This window comes from Petromyzon marinus, chromosome 43, assembly GCF_048934315.1.
Source record: "Petromyzon marinus isolate PM22_M1 ecotype Great Lakes invasive population chromosome 43, UKy_Petmar_22M1.pri1.0, whole genome shotgun sequence".
NCBI lineage: Eukaryota > Metazoa > Chordata > Hyperoartia > Petromyzontiformes > Petromyzontidae > Petromyzon > Petromyzon marinus.
This window is the reverse complement of record NC_133709.1, coordinates 2,895,960-2,915,083: the sequence shown is the minus strand read 5'-3', so window position 1 is coordinate 2,915,083 and position 19,124 is coordinate 2,895,960. Positions and strand designations below refer to the sequence as shown.

At 46.1% G+C, this 19,124-nt stretch overlaps 1 protein-coding gene across 2 annotated transcripts; it reads right to left on the bottom strand.

Moving 5' to 3' along the window:
* Positions 1-292: 292 nt before the first annotated feature.
* LOC116951413 (splicing factor U2AF 65 kDa subunit-like) lies at positions 293-19,124 on the bottom strand. 2 transcript variants are annotated; one of them, XM_032969970.2, is made up of 11 exons: positions 18,922-19,124; positions 12,962-13,079; positions 12,473-12,582; positions 11,022-11,173; positions 10,507-10,623; positions 10,068-10,206; positions 9,634-9,713; positions 7,241-7,363; positions 5,881-5,967; positions 4,960-5,208; positions 293-4,374 (listed from the first exon to the last, which is right to left on the bottom strand). In XM_032969970.2, the coding sequence occupies exons 1-11, from the start codon at positions 18,968-18,970 to the stop codon at positions 4,243-4,245; spliced, it is 1,356 nt and encodes a 451-aa protein (XP_032825861.1). In that variant the 5' UTR covers positions 18,971-19,124; the 3' UTR covers positions 293-4,242. The 2 variants fall into 2 exon arrangements, with proteins under 2 accessions (XP_032825861.1, XP_032825862.1); XM_032969971.2 differs by lacking the exon at positions 7,241-7,363.

Sequence of the window (19,124 nt, the reverse complement as noted above, 5' to 3'; positions counted from 1 at the left end):
TGGAATCTTCTCAAAGTGGTCTCCAGATCCCCGGAAGCACCACATTTCTTGTGGCATTGTTGTGGCACCTTGTACAGTACCGTAAATTGAAAACAAATCGTGGAGTATTTTGATGGATTTGACGTCCAGGTACTTTTTTTGTAACTCGTTTGTCCTCAAACCCTTTCGATATCCCCTTCGCCTGCACACCGGCAGTAGGGGGTGTGGGGGTGGAATCAAAGACCCACACCAAGTTACATAAACCGACTTGGGATATACCATTAAACAAATGCGAATAGAATAAACGAACCGGTCATGAAAAGTGTTTTTTTTAATAACCGCAATACTTTTACACCAAGTAAAAATTACACACACGCACAGCATATTTAGAAGTGAATTCATAACAAAAGTGGTGGTGGTGGAGTAATTTGCGATGAGACCTCGCGGAACAACTTTCCAGTCATGAGTTTTTTTGTTCCCAGAAATTTAATCTTGCAAATCTCACGTGTAATTTTTTTCTCTTCTCCTTCTTTAAACGGTGTTATTTGGTGGGGTTTTTTTGTTGTTGTTGTTATAAACCAACCACCGCCCCAGCGTGTGTTAGTGTGCATGTTCTTGAGACGTCGTTTGCGAACTGGGGGTCTTTCACTGCGCTGGGATTAAAAACGGCAAATAGAAACATTGGTTGCTTTTACAACTACGGAAAATATAAGTGGCAAACGTAAACGAAACATGTCAGCTAAGAGGGGGGGGGGAATCAATGTTCTCGCGAATCCGGTAGTAATACTGAGCTGTATGTAACCTTTCCGCGCCTGTAAGCTAAAACCACTCGACACAAACTCAAGAAAGCGATGCTCATCACATCTTGAAGGAAGTCGTTCCAGTGACGAGAGTTGCAAACCAACCGTAGTAGTAGCACGCTCTGTTAAAGCTGGACGAATAGACCTTAATATAATAACAAACTTTCACGATACATTATTTTTGCACGTTTTGTATAACACAAGCCACGAGTTCCAAGCTCCAAACTTGACTCCAACACAACTGTGGAGGCAGGCAGTCTCAATATTGCTAAGTGTTTTTAAACATCATCATGAGCATTCAGTTAATTTAGTTACAATATATTTTTTACATATATTCCATTAGCACGTTTAATTTTATTGCCTTCGTACTGCTTTGTTTTAAATTTCACGTTTTGTTTAAAGTGACAAGCTTAGCTTAAATTGTACAGTATTTTTTCTTATACAGTATTCCCATAATTGTGTTCTACGTCCCCATTAAAAACACACACAACTAAGGTTGTCAAACTTTCTACAGTCGACCAAACCCAGACATTTTTCAGCCAGCCAAGGCCTATGAAAACTGCGCAGAAAACAGTAACACAGTTCCAAACACTACAGGTACCCGTTCACGATACAAATAGATTTATGTCACCCGACCAGATGCCAATTCCCAGGTCGTCTGGTCTGGTGGTAACCCTACACAACACAACCTTTTATATCAACGGGCTCACATTGACGTCTACAAAAACCAGACCAACGTGAAACACTGTTGTGGTAGTGCAGCCTCTTTAGTGGAGAGGTTCTCCACGGTATCAATCCAACACGCACGCAACTCGTGCCAGGTTTCTCTTTATCAAATAAGTGCTCAAAAACGGCTATAAATTCACAAGCAGCAATAGAACCTCACCATACGCTAATTCATACTGCTCGCCGCCAGTTATTTAACTGCACGAGGACACTTGCAGACCTCACACCACCCCCTTGCTTACCAATCAAGTTCATTCGAGCCTCACAGAGGGCACTTCCGCCTTACTTGACCCAAGGTTGTGACCTCGTGAACGGCAAACGATGGATAAACTAAACACGGTTTGCCTTGTAGAATATTCGAGGGGCCTGCAAAAGGTCGCGAAAGACATTGCCAACAATATTACCGACGACCCTTTGAAAAGTCATGTGAAATGGTATAAACCAATAACACAAGTGACATTTGGTAATACGACCAAACTATTTCATTTACTGCAGACATGTTTACACAGCAGCACATTTATAAATGCAGGGCATCATCAGATTGTATTAACTAAGATCACAGTGAGGATACTATTTCGTTTGTTAAATTGTGATCGTCAATCACAACACATCTTTCATTAATCATACCTTGTGAGCCTCGAGTCTGCAAGCTACAACGATGTCTGTTATTCGAATGAAGCATTCCCTTTAACACACCCATGTTTAAATATCACCTTTTCCTCTCAAAGTATTAACTCACCGTGTCCCCTAGCACCGACAATGATAGGTAATCCTACCGATTTGTCTAGAAACGCCGTCACACATTAGGCTATTTGCCAATAACCTCACGCAATCAAGTTGTGCACATTGCTCAGCAGCGGTGCCATCTCCTTTGTTAGGAACTGAACTGACATCTGATTTAAAGCTTTCGTGACTGCAGGAATTCATATTCTTGGTTCTTTCGGTAAAATCACGTATAAGGGAAACAATAAAATAATAATATAAAACAATAAAATTCTCACGACGTTTCGACTGCAACACAAGCAATCATCATCAGGTGTGAAAACCACAACAAGAAAATTTTAAATTTTCGTTTGTTAAATTTGAAATTTTCTTGTTGTGGTTTTCACACCTGATGATGATTGCTTGTGTTGCAGTCGAAACGTCGTGAGAATTTTATTGTTTTATATTTGTATTATTTTGTTTCCCTTCTACGTGACTTTACCGAAAGAACCAAGAATATGAACTGACATCGCTTCCATGTCTGGAGCCTGGTTACAGGCCAGCAAGTCTTAAAACTCGTGATGCACGCAGGATGACATCTCGGCCTCGCAGAACTTCTGGCAGACAGACCTTCGCTCTCTTCTTTTGTCCGCATACATTAAAATGTGGAGATGAAAGGGAAAAAATGCAACTGGGGCTGGGGGGGATGTATTGTATGCATACGTTGAGCCAGAATCCCAGGCATGAGGTGGAGGTTTAAATGTGTTGTTGGGGAGTGCGCGTTCCATAATCTTTTAAAGTCTGCCTCCTTTCCTTTAAGTACAGACTGCTCTTTTTGTTTAGTTTGTTGTCCTCACACCGCCGATTAACACGGTTGGTTGCGTGCGGTGCGAAAAAAAGTTCAACATACGCACATACAAACATGATGTTGTTCGATTGCTAATTTGACGGTTATTCATCAACTGCGTTTCACATAGAGCTATCTCTGTCTGCTGTGCGTAAAATAACCGCTTTGTTAAAATTACAACCGAGAGCAGCATCATACGTGGAAGGCATGTTGTTGCTTCTACGAGGTCAGTTTAAACGACAATGCTAGGAACAAAGTCCCCACACAACACACGACCCCCCTGATTATTATATTGCCAGGAGGCGGTGCAGTTTACAAAACGTGTGCACACAAGGTAGTGTTTCTGCCTGTCAAGATAAACTATTTCAACATTTGCTAAAATTTTCATCTCAATGGAACATCTGCTATTTTTAGTTTCAGTTTTAAAAAGCAACACGAACAGATATAAAAAAAACACGAAACTTTGCACTTTATATTACTCCGGCACTAGCTAGTACATTTCAAGAATTGTTCTTGTCCAAACGTCATGTATGCCCACCAATGCCATTCACGTCACACTGTTGTTGCCAAATATTTGTTTGAATTTCGTCCAAGTAAAAATAAAGCAAAGTAATTTTAAACGTAACTTTTAAATTAAAAAAAAAAATTTCATTTGCTTGTCCTAAGGGGTCAACATATCTAGCTAATGGGGAATGAGTAACGCAGGGCTTTTGCTAAAGATTTCACAAAATTAAGCAAAACTGCTTTGATCTAACTGCCATCATTAAAATAACTTTTAATTTACAACTGCAGGGGGAACTTTCTTCGTAACATTCCAATGTCCTGTAACCCTTTTTTAGTCATTCTAAACCATGTGCACATGCCTGGAGTCATTCAAAAAACAAGCGGCAGAAGCAGCGACAACAGCATTCCATCGCTCTCCGATGTGTCTTCGGGGGCCGTACCACGCATTGTTCGGCATGTCCAATGCCTCGCTCCGCGTCGTGAGAGCTTCTTCCAAGCTGAAGTAACCACAGCTCTCTGGGCATGTTCAGCGGAACGTCGTACATCAAGCCCAACACAGCACGCAGTACAACCAGAACAAAACAGGAACTTAAAAGCTCCCAGAACGTGGAGAGAAACGTCCGTAATTCCATCCAAATAAATAACGCGACAAGGGCAAAAAAAAACTAAGTGAGAATTATTTGTTTAGAACTCCCTCCTGTGGTATTTGTCTGGGTCGAAGTACTTTGACACGACTACGCGACTTGCAAACTTGCGTCCTGACAATGCTTGCTGGGCCCTCTGGCAGTCAAGTATGGATGAAAACTCCACAAAAATCTGCAACAAGAGAAGAATGAAAAATCAGACTGCGATTCATTAGTGCCATCACAAACGGCAGCCACATCACTGCAAACATAACACATTTGGTAGCTATTGAGCACAGGCCTACTCATGGGCAAAGTTTAATTTCTCAGATGAACACGTGGTACCTGCAAGAAACTTATTCTAAAATTTAACCACAGCTCTCTGCTTGTTATTCTAACCCGTGTCTTCATCCATGGTTTTTCATGGATCAGGCTAATTCAAGGTCGGATTGTACCGCTCAATAAAACATTGAAAAAATAAATATCCCCAATTGCATTTCATGCGATCATCAGCAATACAGTTGCTGTGAAGTCTCACGATCTGATCTCCAATCAGTTAGGATCAGCACAGCTCTTTAAGCCCCATTCAGTTCATAGCAAAAACTGTCCAAAATCAGAAATGGACTCATTAAGAGAGAAAATATCATGCCTGTGGCATATATTGCCGGCAGACCCACTAGCAACGCTTCGCATGCGGTCATCGCGAGCCGAACCGGCGCAAAGTGTGGGCGCAAACAAGCCGTCGCCGGGTCACGCGCAGTTATTGTCTTGTGCCCACCTTCCCGCAGCCCGGCACCTCGAGGCCGTTGATGGGACGCGGGATCTCGAGCGACCGCACGCAGCCGTACTTCTTGCACTCCTCGCGGATGTCCTCAACGATGTCCTCGTACTCCTCCTCCTCCGCAAGCTCGGCCGCCGTCACCATGTTCATGAGGCACAGCACCTCCGTGGGCAGCCCGCTGTGCTGCACCTGCGTGGGGCCCAGTCCGGGGACCTGCAGCGCCACCGGCGCCTGCGTCACCGCGCCCTGCGCGCACATCGGTGAAAACAAAGAGGGAGCTTTCAGTCGACGTTGAATATCGGAAACGAAGCAACGATGATCTTGGTTAGGTGGAGCTCTCCCGACGTGTTGTCAGATTGTACAGTGGTTTTTTTTTTCTACAACACAGTGAACGACGTTTTCCTCTGAGAAACAAAACATGGGCAAACGACCAATTGTAGAACCCTCCTGAAAATGAGTCTTGAGACTCGGTGAGGTCTTCCTGGGGAATTAAATTGCATGAAGCGCTGTGGTACTGATTACCACCATGCATGTTGTGCAGCCTAGCATTGAACTAAACTAAACTATTTATATTTTAGCAGGTAAGGTCAACTGAGCTATATAGCTCTTTTTCAGAAGCGACTTGGACACAAATGATAGCTCAACGAAGTGGCTTTTTACTTGGAAATGTATAGCAGCTAAACTATAAAACGCATATTTCTAAATGTGGAGGGAAAAAACGGGAGGGCCCGGAGAAAAATCCACACGACCACGGGGAGAGAGACACCGCAAACTCTAAATACACAGCAGGCATCAGGGTTGGGATCGAACCCACGACCCTCCTCCATACCAGGTGAGGGAGTTAACATTTCACCACCTGGGCAACAGTGTGGTATTTAACAGATGCCAATGAAGAGAGCGATGGAGTGTGCTGCGGACCTGCGCAGCATTCTTTGATCCGACGCTGGCTCTCTGAACCACGAGCTTCTTGTCTCCGATTTGCATTCCATTGAGTCCTGCGATGGCCTGCAACCGCAAAGCGTGCAACGTGTAGGCACATTTTGATTTACAGCTTTCGTGACTGCAGGGATTCATATTCTTGGTTCTTTCGGTAAAGTCACCACGTAGAAGGGAAACAATAAAATAATAAAAATATAAAACTATTTCTATTCATATTCTTAGCTCTTTCGGTAAAGTCACGTTGAAGGGAAACAATAAAATAATAAAATATATATAAAACAATAGAAATTCTCACGACGTTTCGACCATAACACAAACGGTCGTCATCAGGTGTGTCGACCGTTTGTGTTATGGTCGAAACGTCGTGAGAATTTCTATTGTTTTATATATATTTTATAATTTTATTGTTTCCCTTCAACGTGACTTTACCGAAAGAGCTAAGAATATGAATTACTGCAGTCACGAAAGCTTTAAATCAAAATTTAATATTTCTATTATATTTTTTAATTATTTTGTTTCCCTTCTACGTGACTTTACCGAAAGAACCAAGAATATGTGTAGGCACATGTTTAACGGCACTTGTTAGCTATTTTTTTTTATCTTTACGGGAAGGTTTAAGACATTTGTATTTACGTTTACCTATAATTAAAATGTCCTTATAATTCCTTATAATTAAAATTTCCTCACGTCAATGCTGTTTTCCTATAATCATTAAGAGTGTTTGTATGTTAATAACCACATGATCCTGCACGTTTGGTGTTGCACTGCACTTTGATCTGCAGATAGCTTGAACATAAGGTTACAGGCAGACTAATGGGCCTCCTATATATAATAAAAAGTGGTAGCTTTATATTAAATAAAACGGCTTTATTGTTGCTGGCTTGAAGTCGTTTAAATTCAGTTGATGCTAGGGCCTCTGATTGTTATGGTCCCTGCCTTTGCAACTCCACCCCAAGTCATATCAGGATTTCTAGCAACGTTGAACTTTGAGTAAAATGTAAAATTTTATTTTTTCCGTTAGCTCATCCTTAAGCTGGCTTGATTGGCCAATGCTTTTATTGTTTATATATTTTTGTTTAAAGTACAGTTTTTATTTTAAAGTACCTTTGTGGATACTTTGCATGAAGAGTGCGAGATAAAATCAAAACTTATTGCAAATAAGCTGTATGAAGCCACAGATAATATACATCATAACACCTAATAAACAACTTGCACACAGGCTAACAATCACCGCCGTTATCCTCTGTAATTGTTTTCAAACGGCTCTCACGGCAGCCTTTACATCGACGAGCGAGAGACACCAAAACGGCAAGCGGCGAGGCTACTTCAACGCCTGTACCTGGTCCGTCATGTTGACGTCCACGTACTCGCAGAAAGCGTAGCCCTTTGACAGGGAGGTTGAGCTGTCCTTCACCAGGTTGAATGCTTTCAGAGGCCCAAACGCAGTGAGGAGCTCCTTAACCTTAACACAAATAACAGCACTTGTCCGTCGTTCAGAATCAGAATCTTCATTTATACTGGAGGAATCCGATGAGCTACAAAGCTTTTTTTTAAATCACAGATGTCCAGTAAGCATGCATGTACGGTCGTGCATCATGCGCAGCACATGTGCCCATGCGCGTACAACACATGCAATGCACCGGGATAACATACCTTCTCTGCCATGATCTATCCACTGCTAAATATGGGCCTCCACGTATTTATACACCTGCCACTGGTTCTGTGATTATATTACCACATGTGAATTTAAGAGTTTTTGGATGTTGAGATGTATTTTGTTTGGGGGAAGCTGTGAACTCAGCTCAACTATTGATATTTTAAATATGTTGTGGTCACAAAATACTCACTGTGCCTCATAGACAACAGTCGATTTTCCCACATCAACCAAAACCTATCAATGCGCTTCAAAAAACGGCATCAAGATGATTACTATGTCATGTGTTGGTGGGCGGAGAACAAGAGTCTCCGTGCAGGCTAAGGGGTGCAGCAGTTGATGAATAATGCCATCTACCGTCACCTAAAAGGACTTCAAAATCAATCTGTGTATACGGTGCTGCCCGTTGTACGAATGCAAGCGATATACCACCTGACGTGTATCAGAGCCCGGCACCATTCCGTGCTGCACACATTATTTAGTAAAAAATAAAATTTAAAAAGACTCACTCAATCGACTGCCAAGGGCCACTTGTATTTTCACTTGCCTGGGATCTCTTACTGTCTGGGTTTGCAGCAGATCAGTATTAGAGTACTAGGTGGACTACGCGCCAAGACTTAATGATTTTGAACAGCTCCCTAGCTGTTGAATTGGGAAACAACAAAAAATAAAACACGAGTCAACATTAGTGGGGAAAAAAACCGAGCAGCAGGGCATTCCAAAACTGTGTTGCTGTAGCACTGTCTGCAGATATATTACGTTTAGAATATTTAATCATTTATTTAGAAAATTTGGCTGAAAGACGGACAAAAAGGAGCGATTCTGGCGACTTCAAAGGATAAAATGTCGTGAGGAAGATGGAATGTAAGAATGTTAAATCAAACTGGAATGCTATCTTCATTTAAAGTATTCGTGACTGCAGGGATTCATATTCTTGGTTCTTTCGATAAAGTAAAGTAGAAGGGAAACAATAAAATAATACAAATATTAAACAATAAAATTATCACGACGTTTCTACTGCAACACAAGCAATCATCATCAGCTGTGAAAACCACAGCAAGAACATTTCAAATTTAAATTTTTCCTGCTGTGGTTTTCACAGCTGATGATGATTGCTTGTGTTGCAGTCGAAACGTCGTGATAATTGTATTGTTTTATATTTTTATTATTTTGTTTCCCTTCTACGTGACTTTACCGAAAGAACCAAGAATATGGAATGCTATCCTTGAGATGCACAAGTTGCAATAGCTACAAATTAAGTGTAGCTCAATTTTATGACCTTGTTTATCGCTGGCAGTGGCACAAAGTCACGCACCATTACAGATCGGACTGTGCCAACAAATGTCCGGTAAACACAACAATCACACAACCGTACATTTATATGTATATATTTTCTTGAATAATCAAAGAAGCTGGGCATATCAAGTTTGTTACAAACACTTAATTAATCATTGTGTGTGGTGAAAAGTTAGGTGTTTTTTTTGTCCTAAGAGGAACATTTTTCGAATAATGATTTAGAAATTGATTGCAGTGTTAAAAGTGTTAGCCGAAAAAAAACAAATAAAATGCACTGCATTGTCTTGCCTGTAGCACGTAACTAAATCTAAACCCACTTTCAAAAATATGAGTCGCACCGTGTTTGCTCGCACATTCGCGACTGCACCTGCAGTAGATTGGGTTACATGCAAAAAAAAATCACATGCTCTCGCTGAGTGGACAAGCTATGGATGCAAAGCGTAAATAATGAGTCAAACCATATATGGATATATTCTTTGGGTCTTTCGGTAAAGTCACGTCGATAGACGTCAAAAGCACGTAGCATATTTACATAGGTCAATAATAAGGATTTTATATCACTATGGTATTGCAGTTCTCATTTCTAAAGTGAGAGGGCATACATTATATGTATTTTCCAAATGAGACCATGCCATTTTAAATCGATCTACTGTACATGAAAATTGGCCCAATGATATAGGGAAGCTTTCAAACACCGTAACCGGAACATAACACAAAAATAAATAATGGAAATGCTCCGGTGCTGCTACCACTGCAAACTGCTGCACCGTTCCAAATCCCACCTGGTCCTCGTTCAAGTAGCTTGGCAGGCCCCCGATAAAGATTTTGTGCGGAGAATCTGGTACAACAGTGGAGACAACACCTACCACCGGGAGAAAATACCACAGGAGAAGAGTGGTCAGGGTTATAGACAGCAAGTGTAATGGCGTGTAATGGCTGGTCACATGTGGGACGTATGCATGTATGTTGAACGTCTTACGCATCGTACGTAGCCAACCATGCTAACCGGAGGTGCGGGAAGGTTTGAACATTTCACCAAAGGGATCTTGAAATCCACATTTCACATGCGACGGAAAATGTAAGTCGGTTCAACGCTTGTTCAATTGCTTGCTCCGTCGACAGTTGACCGAGTGGACGCGCCATCGCAATGCGAGTCATCAACGGCAATATCAGCGAGCGTCGCATAAGCGAGACCGTGCCCCGAGCGCACCCGCACCTGGCACGTGGACCGTAGGCGCCTCGGACATGCCAGGCAGCGGCTGGTAGTCGTGCGGCCGTCGGATCTTTAGGCTCTGGCCTTGGAACAGGATTCCGTCGAACGCCATCGCCTGCGTCGTCTCATCCACCGAGCGGAACTGCACGCGTGCCACGGGTGCGTAAGAGTACGTAGCAAATTATCATTTGAGACGTAACCAGTCCGCCCAGCAGTTGAAATAACGTGACAAGATTCGTGGACTTTGATCCACATTTACGCGATTGCAAAATTAAAACCTTAACTGAAAAAACAAGGACATGTGTGGTGCGCACGATGTTGATAACATTTCAAACCACTGTTGCAGAAGGTGTTTAATTCGGCAAGACGAGCAGGCCACCAGGGATGAGACCTTAATGCTCTATGCTAGGCTCTCGAACCGCTGATTTGCTGCACGACGCACCTCAAGGAAGGCAAAGTTCTTGTCCAGGTTGACCTGGACAGCCAGGATGGGGTCACCTGGAGCCTGGTTGAGGCCAGCCAATTTCATCTGTGTGTTGAAGAACATAAGCATGGCTTCCTAGAAAAGATGCAAAAGACAAAGTGTTATTTTGTCATTTTGACAGCACGTTTCAATAAGAAAATATTGCATTCATTTTTATTTGTAGTACACTAATATACGATTGCGATACACCCGATGATCGGATACGATGTAAGTTTGGAGAGCAAAAAAATATGGCAGATTATATCGAAAGGCTATAATTCTTCAGAAATAATGTTTATTATTTGATTTTTTTGTTTCATTCATCACAATATAGCCACGCAAGGTAGAGTTCGTCACGTTTGGAAAGCGACCGATTGGACATTAAGAAAAAAGTCAACAAAAGCGGCAGGATTTACTGGGACGCCTTTGGTCCGCACGATACGGGCACATGCGATTGCTCGCATGTGCCCGCTCGTGCCAACAATACGGACTACCTCGGTAGCGCCGAAGGGTATGTTGCCGATGTAGAGGCGCCGGGCCTGCCGCGTCATCTGGCTGCCGACCACCAATGCCTGTGTGGGCGCGGCCGGCACCTCGCCCGCCACGCTCGGCAGCAGCAGTGGGGTCGCCGGAATCTGTCCCGCCGCTGGTCGCCCAACAAAGCACACGCCACATGACAAAGGTCCCCCCCGTATAGCCTTTAGCAGACTGTCGGGGCAAGTGCTGTTCGCGAGCAGCACCTGTGAAGGCCGGCACGTTACACGAGGGGGTGGGTGGCCAGCACCACGCCCGGCCACCTTTGTCTCCCCGGTGGCAATGTTTAGACATTGCACCAGGTACTAGGGGAGGCCCAGAACCGGTTCAGATAATCGTCGCTGGTGTTGGCCGTGAAGATACATGTCAACGACGATGTGTTCAGGACAGCATCCATGGACACCACTCCCCACACGTTCACGTCCCTCTTGGAAGAAAGAGCAGCTGCAGAAGGCGTGTTATGACCCTCGGGGTTTCATCAATGTGGGGCAGCTCTGCTTTGATCAAATAGCTGTGTGACACCGAGTTACAGAGGTATCCATGTGTATGAATGTTACCAGAAAAGGCATGGGATTTACCACCAATGTGGATGTAAATCTAGAATACAGTCTCAGCAGATCCTTCAGTAATTTTGTCATACAGAGTCAAACAAAGACTTATTTTGATGGGAAGGAATGCGGTACTTTCGTTACTTATCTCAGTAATAAAAATCACAATTACAAAGATACCCCATGCTTCCGTGACTGCAGGGATTCATCTTCTTGGTTCTTTCGGTAAAGTCACGTAGAATGGAAATAAAATAATAAAAATTAAACATAATAAAATAAGATTCTCAGAAGACAGTGCTTGAGCGTTGTCTTCTGGACAGTCCTGTTTATTCACCTGAAGAAGGCTACTTGTGTTGTGGCCGAACGTCGTGATAATCTTATTTTATGTTTTATTTTTATTATTTTATTTCCATTCTAAGTGACTTTACCGAAAGAACCAAGAAGAGGATACCCCATGCTAATAGTACTCAGTTTTAGACATTTCTAAACTCTCTTCCTCACTTTCCATTCCTCTCATTTTTGTTGCAATTAAGATTTAGGACTATTTTTGTAAAATGTATATATCCCGTGGATATGTTGGGCACAAATTGAGTTATTGGGTTAGGGGGATGGGGTATGTAGGAACACTCAAACAGCAATATTTTATGGGAATTTGCTTGTCCTCACAAGAGTGGAGATCCGTGAAAAAGAGCTTCATCGCTCATCGGATTCCCCGAGTCTAAATACAACTTTTGATTGGAAGGAATAATTCTGATTCTCAAGTACACATTGGCAGCGGTGTGGATTGCCCCTGTTCGAGAGACATGCTGTCGAGTGAGCGCAGGACGAGACGGCAAAATCAACTCTTTCGTTCAACGTATTACCTTGCATGGCTTTGTACTGCAGCGGTGTGATGTGTTCAAAGCCAGGGGCAGGGACGTCCCAGTACTTGTAAGCCTTCTTTTTGCGACACTTTTTTGGAGAGCGAGAACGACTGCAGGAAACAACGGTAATAATTATGTCAACCGGGGCGGTAAAGCCATTATGAGTCGGTAGAAGTTTCCACCCGTGATTAATGATCACATTTACTAAACCATCACTGGGAGCGCATGACATTTAATTTCACTGAAAATTGATTAAAGTACCTCCAACCATTTTCATCCACAGCTCAACCTGGGGTGTCAACCTCCAGATAATTTTGGACAGAATGAAACCCACTCACCCCTGGCATTTTCCTCACCCCTCTTTTACCTCTGCTCGCCTCCGGCGTAACACTCTCCTCTTTCTGCGCCACGATAACTACAGCCGTCGCAAAGACGTACCCACAAACGCACGACCCGGTTAGCAGACGCGAGTATGCAGGGCAAGGACACCTGCGTGAGCGGCGCTTGTGGTCCCGGGAACGGCTGCGCCTCTTCCGGCTCCGGCTGTGACTGCGACTCCGCTTTTTGTGGCTGTGCCGGCGTACCTTTCCATGCTCCGCCAGCCGCTCTTCCGAAGGGCGGGCAAGGTGGGCAGAGTGGCGAAATGCAAAAACAACAGACACATGATCGCGTACTGTAACCTGATACTATTTCGTAGATTTTCGAGGCTGTGCCTTGTTGCCCTCCGATGTTTTTTTCGGGTGGGTTTTGTGTGTTTGTTGGGTATGTCCGGCGTTTGGCTCGTTCATTCTCACAGCAGCGGCTTTTGGCTGGGCCATCGAACAAAGACGGTCACCGCATCGCGCGCTTTCAGATGCGCTTCCACGGCCGTCTGGAACGCTCTGCCTTCCGGTATTAGGAAGCCATTGGAGCTGTGCAATTTTAAATAATCTAGATAGAAACCCCATTTCTTTATAACTGCTCTTTGTGTTTAGTTTGTTTTCATTCGCCCAACACCTCCAATCAGCACGGTTGGCTACGGACCACGCAAAAGAAGTTCAACATACATACACACACATGCTGGGAGCTTCTTCTGAATAAGCTCCAAGGGGATCATCCACTCAGGTGTATTTCTCCATTGGCTGCCATTCTATCGTAGGTTCTGTCCGCTGGGCATCACTTTATAAATTGCTCAACATCATGCTTCAACTGCATTTGATCCCCATTCCGTCTCTCAAGTGGAATTCGAAAAACGCAGCTCTGCGCTTGTTGGGCACGTTTCAGATATGGATTTGTTTTTCAGTGTTCAACTTTAGGATGCATTTGTAGTTGGGGTTTTGTGTGTTTTGTCTTGAGATTTTTAGTTGGGAAAATGTATTCTATACTCTGGATAAATGCAATACCGTGTCGTTACGGAAGGCCTCGCCAAACTAAAACAACCGCGTGGAATAACATGCCGTTGCAGATCTCTTAAACTTAACTGCCTTGCTCTTAATTCAACGAACCTCTTTAAAAGTGCTCAATATAACCTCAAAGGGTGCCCTCGAAGTCACCACGTTACGTCTGTATGATACATCATATTGATCTTTAGCATATGATAGATGCATCCAACGGGGTGTATAAATAATCGATGTCCCTCCCCCCCCCCCCCCCCCATTTGTATCATCATCAGCCGTGATCAATCCCAAAGGCGCCACCATTCTCCCTATGCAAGTCCACCAAAGTACACAACGAGATTTTGTTATCGCTCCATCCCCTCAATATGACAACGCTAGGACGCGTTCCATTCCTTAGCTTCCACGTTATTATTCTTGGCTGTATGGCAACAGTCTCGTGTCCTGCCCCAACCCAATTACCTTAATGGTTTGAATTACATTTATGACGTCTTGACTTAAAGCTTTCATGAATGCAGGAATTCATATTCTTTTGGTCTTTCGGTAAAGTCACGTGGATAGGTTCAAAGAGAATAACAAAAAATTAACAAAAAACTACGACGTTTCGATCGCAACACAAGCGACACAAGTGTCCGTCGTCATGATGACGAACGCTTGTGTTGCGATCGAAACGTCGTAGTTTTTTTTGTTATTTTCTTTTAACCTATTTATGCGACTTTACTGAAAGACCCAAAGAATACTTGTATTATAGTTCGTGACCTCCCCCTCCCTAAGCACCAGAAGCCGCTAACATTTGCAATGTTAACATAAAAAAATAACAATTCCAAAATCGAATCGCGCTACATCATTCAATAGCGAGGTCTTTACACCCACTCCGAGTCTTAAAAACACGAATCTTCTTCGCTGGTGATGGCCGTCATTATTGGCAGCCGTCAAACCAGCGAAACTGTATAATCCGCGCGAGCATGTTTACAATTAAAAACCTACAGTACTGGCAATACGCGACACCCGAGAACGGCATTTATTCGCTGCACTTTTAGTCTTTCGCCCTTAGGTCAAAGGTAGCAATGTCTGCACATCACCACAAGCCACGGGCGTGCTGGAGGAGGAGACGGCAGCAGCCTCATCCAGCTGTGGATTGACCAAGCGATGCAGGTCATGGACTGCTGCGTCGCCGACTTAACGGGACTTCACCCCACCACCCCCCACCACCACCAACAACAACCACAACACTACCACCTTGTACAGGGGTCGATTTAAAAAGTGGAATGAAACCCGTCGAAGCGACAACGCCGGCGAGACGTCTACAGACGCGCACAGGCACACAGATCCCCTGTATAACCTTAACAGACTGTAGGGCCAAGTGCTGTTAGCGAGCACCTATGAAGGCCGGAACGGTACACGAGGGGGTGGGTGGCCAGCACTACGCCCGACCGCCTTTGTCTCCCTAGTGGCGATGTTCACACACTGCACCAGGTACTCATTTGAGGCTGAGTCGACCTAGGGGAGGCCCAGGACCGGTTCAGATAATCATCACTGGGTTTTGGCCGTGAGCGGGAATCGAACTCGTGTCGCCGGGTTCATAGCGCAGCGCGATTACCGCTACACTACCGTTCCCCACACACAGACGCACATACAGACACACACACAGACACACACACAGGCAACAACAACAACCGCCATTCGCCACTAAGTGGTGGTGACGTCACCACGATGCTTGTGCCAGGCCATGTGCGCCTTAAGGCCACGTGAAGTGTCGAACGCCTGCTGGCAGGAGGTCACGGGGCAGAACCAAGTGCCACGGGACGACTGACTAAGATGACTGAGATGACTGGCTGATGCACCACCTGTGCCCCCTACTGTGCCAACCTGCTGTGCTTTAGCCACCCGGCGCTGCTCTCGTTGTTGTGAGCGTCGCTCCTCCGCCCTCCGTTGTTGTTGGAGGGCAACTGCCTTCAACTGCCCAGTAGCATCCTTCACAAGCCTCCTCCACAGAGGCCGATCTTGACACCGTTGGTACCAGTCATTGGCAAGTCCACTCAGCTCCACGTCCTCCTGTACCACATCACTCCATCTCTTCTCTAGCCCGTGCCGTGCCCGTTTAGCCCCCTCGATCCGGCTGAACAAAAGCTGTTTCAGCATGCGGTGGCTGGGCATGCGGGCTACATGACCCAGCCAACGCAGCCTTGCCTGCCGGAGGAGCTCACCGATGGGACCTTGCCCAGATCTTTCAAGGATTTGTGAGCTCCTCACACAATCCAGCCTGGTTAAACCCAGGATGGATGGAAGGCAGGCTAGCCTAAATGTTTCTAACCTGCAAAGATGTTCCGTTAGGGGGGGTCCACGTTTCGCAAGCGTAGAGAAGGGAGGGAATGACCGTGGACGAGAAGACCTGAAGCTTAGTGCGGAGCGACAGACCAGGTAGCGTCCACACAGCGTTACACAACCGATGAAAAGATATTGCCGCTCGACTGAAACGGAGACCTCTGCTGTTAAACTGGAGCCGGTCATAAGCACACTGCCCAGGTATGGGAAACTCTCCACTCTCTCCACAACTGCCCCATCACCGATTGGGAGTTGTGGGGGTGGAGTGTCCGATGGTACAAAATACCCAGGCAGGTGCTTAGTTTTGGTGGGGCTGATGGTAAGGCCCCATCTCTTAGTGGCACGCTCCAGTCTCAGCAGCAGCGTCTCCAACTCCTCCTCTGAATGAGCAGCTATTACCAAATCATTGGCATACATAATGTGGTTGAGCTATAGGGAGCCATCCCTTGACCGCACCCGGGCATCGATCAGCCTCCCATTATATCTGTACCAAATGGAGATTCCCCCGGTACAGCTATTGAAGGCTTCACAAACTATGTGGTCAAAATAGATGTTAAATAATGTGGGAGCCAGAGGACATCCCTGTCGCACCCCAAGGTGTACAGGGAATGTCTCTGACTCCCGGCCACGTAGTTTTACCCGGGCCCGCTCACCATCATGAAGGTCCTTAATGATCGTGAGCAGAGGGTCAGGGACTCCAAAAGCACGAAGAACAACCCAGAGCCCAGGCCGACTGATGGTATCATAGCCTTGACCAGGTCAGTAAAGCAGAGATGGAGGTCTTGCTGGAATTCCCTACACCTCTGCTGTAGCAGGCGGACAGAAAATATGGCATCTGTGCAGGACCGCCCTTTCCTGAAACCGCATTGGGGCTCCGCAAGCCTCTCCTCAGCGTGCCTGGCAAGGCGATGTTGAATAATCCTTTCCAGGACCTTTCCCGGCACACTGAGAAGTGAGATGCCCCTGTAGTTGTTACAGTCCGTGCGGTCCCCCTTCTTAAAGAGGGGGACCACCAGAGCATCCTTCCAATCCTGCGGAACCCGTCCTGGTTGAGGGATTTCCCCTCCCCCAGGACCTCACAGAAATGCTCAGCAAATCTGTAAACCTGTTCCTGGGGGTTGGAGATTGGATCACCGTTTTTTCCCCTAATGATGGTAATAGGTGTGGCGCTGCAGGTTACTTTATTGATGGAGTTAAATAGAGATTTGTGATCGCGGGCCACTGAGGCAGACTCCATCTCCTCAGCAATCCGCGACCACCACCCATCCTTGCAGCGCCTCACGGCTCTCCGAACCTCTGAGCGAAGGCTGCGGTAAGCCTCCTCATTCTCTGACGTGGGATTCTGTAGCCGATGACAGTGGGCCTGTCGCTTTTTCTCAACTATCCTGAACACCTCCTTTGTCAGCCAGGGTCTCTGGGGTGGTCTGGACCGCGTACCCAAAGCAACCATTGCAGCTACATGAGTCACAGTCCTAAACCTCGCCCATTTACCCTCGACATCCTAAGGAGTGGGGGACGATGTCAACCCCAGCCGCAAGCGATGATGGAATTCTCGCTTGCAACTTTCATCAGATAACTGAGACCAGGCCACTTTAGGTTGGAATGGGGTCCTGGGTGTACACCCACCACCGGAGTGGAAGAATGGCAGGTGCATCTTACAGATGACTAGTCGATGGTCAGAGGGCAGATCAGCTCCACGGTAGGTCCTGGTGTCAAGGACATGGGCTCGCATCCGCCTGTCCGTCACTATGTAGTCCAGCAGATGTTCTTGCTTTGACCCGGATGCGCCGATGCCGGAACAGCGTGTTGATAATTACAAGCCGATGGGCTGCACAAAAATCTATCAGCCTCCTACCGTTGATCTGGCCCATGCCCTCCAATCACTCCAGACCAAGTGCCAGCATCATGACCAACTCGGGCATTGAAGTCACCCAACAAGATGACTCTATCCCGAGGGGCCACTTTAGCCAGCACCTGTGACAGGTCATAGAAGGCATCGGACTCATCGGCTTTGCCTGCATCCCTCCACGGATGTTCGTCTTCCCACACCTCACCGCCACACACAGACGCACATACAAACAGACACACATAGAGACAGACACACACAGAGACAGACACACAGGCGCACACAAAGACAAAGATCCCCCATATAGCCTTAACAGACTGTCGGGGCAAGTGCTGTTAGCGAGCACCTATGAAGGCCGGAACGGTACACGAGGGGGTGGGTGGCCAGCACTACGCCCGGCCGCCTTTGTCTCCCTAGTGGCGATGTTCACACACCGCACCAGGTACTCAGTTGAGGCTGAGTCGACCTAGTGGAGGCCCGGGACCGGTTCAGATAATCGTCACTGGTGTTGGCCGTGAGCGGGAATCGAACTCGGGTCGCCGGGTTCATAGCGCAGCGTAGCGCTAACCGCTACACCACCGCTCCCCACAGACACACACACAGACGCACATACATACAGACACACACACAGACACACACACATACAGGCTCGCGTTACGTGCGGGCCACGGTAAGCACGGCGATTCGACACGATTCGTGACTCTAAAACACCGGCAAGGAAAGCATCGCGAACAATCGAGAAAGGCGACAAAGTGTTGTGCAGCAGCGAAATCGCAGTAGCACACACGCACACACACGTAGTGTTTCGCGACTGTTGTAAACTATGCATCGCTCAGAGCAAACCCTCTCCCTGTGCTGGGGGCTGGGGTACCCTGGCATCATCATGGTCGTTGTCGTTGTTGTACCTTCCCTGTTGTTCAACAGCTGCTTCTCAAATTCGTCGTATTCCGACATCCCTCAGAGTCCGCGGCGATGGCAGTGGAAGTGTCCCGTGGTGGTGGTGGTGGTGCGGGGATGATGAGGAGGAGGAGGATGAGGAGGAGCCGTCTGGCATGGGGCCCCACAAGCCGTGACCTCCCTCCCCACAATGCACATCGCCCGGAAGTGT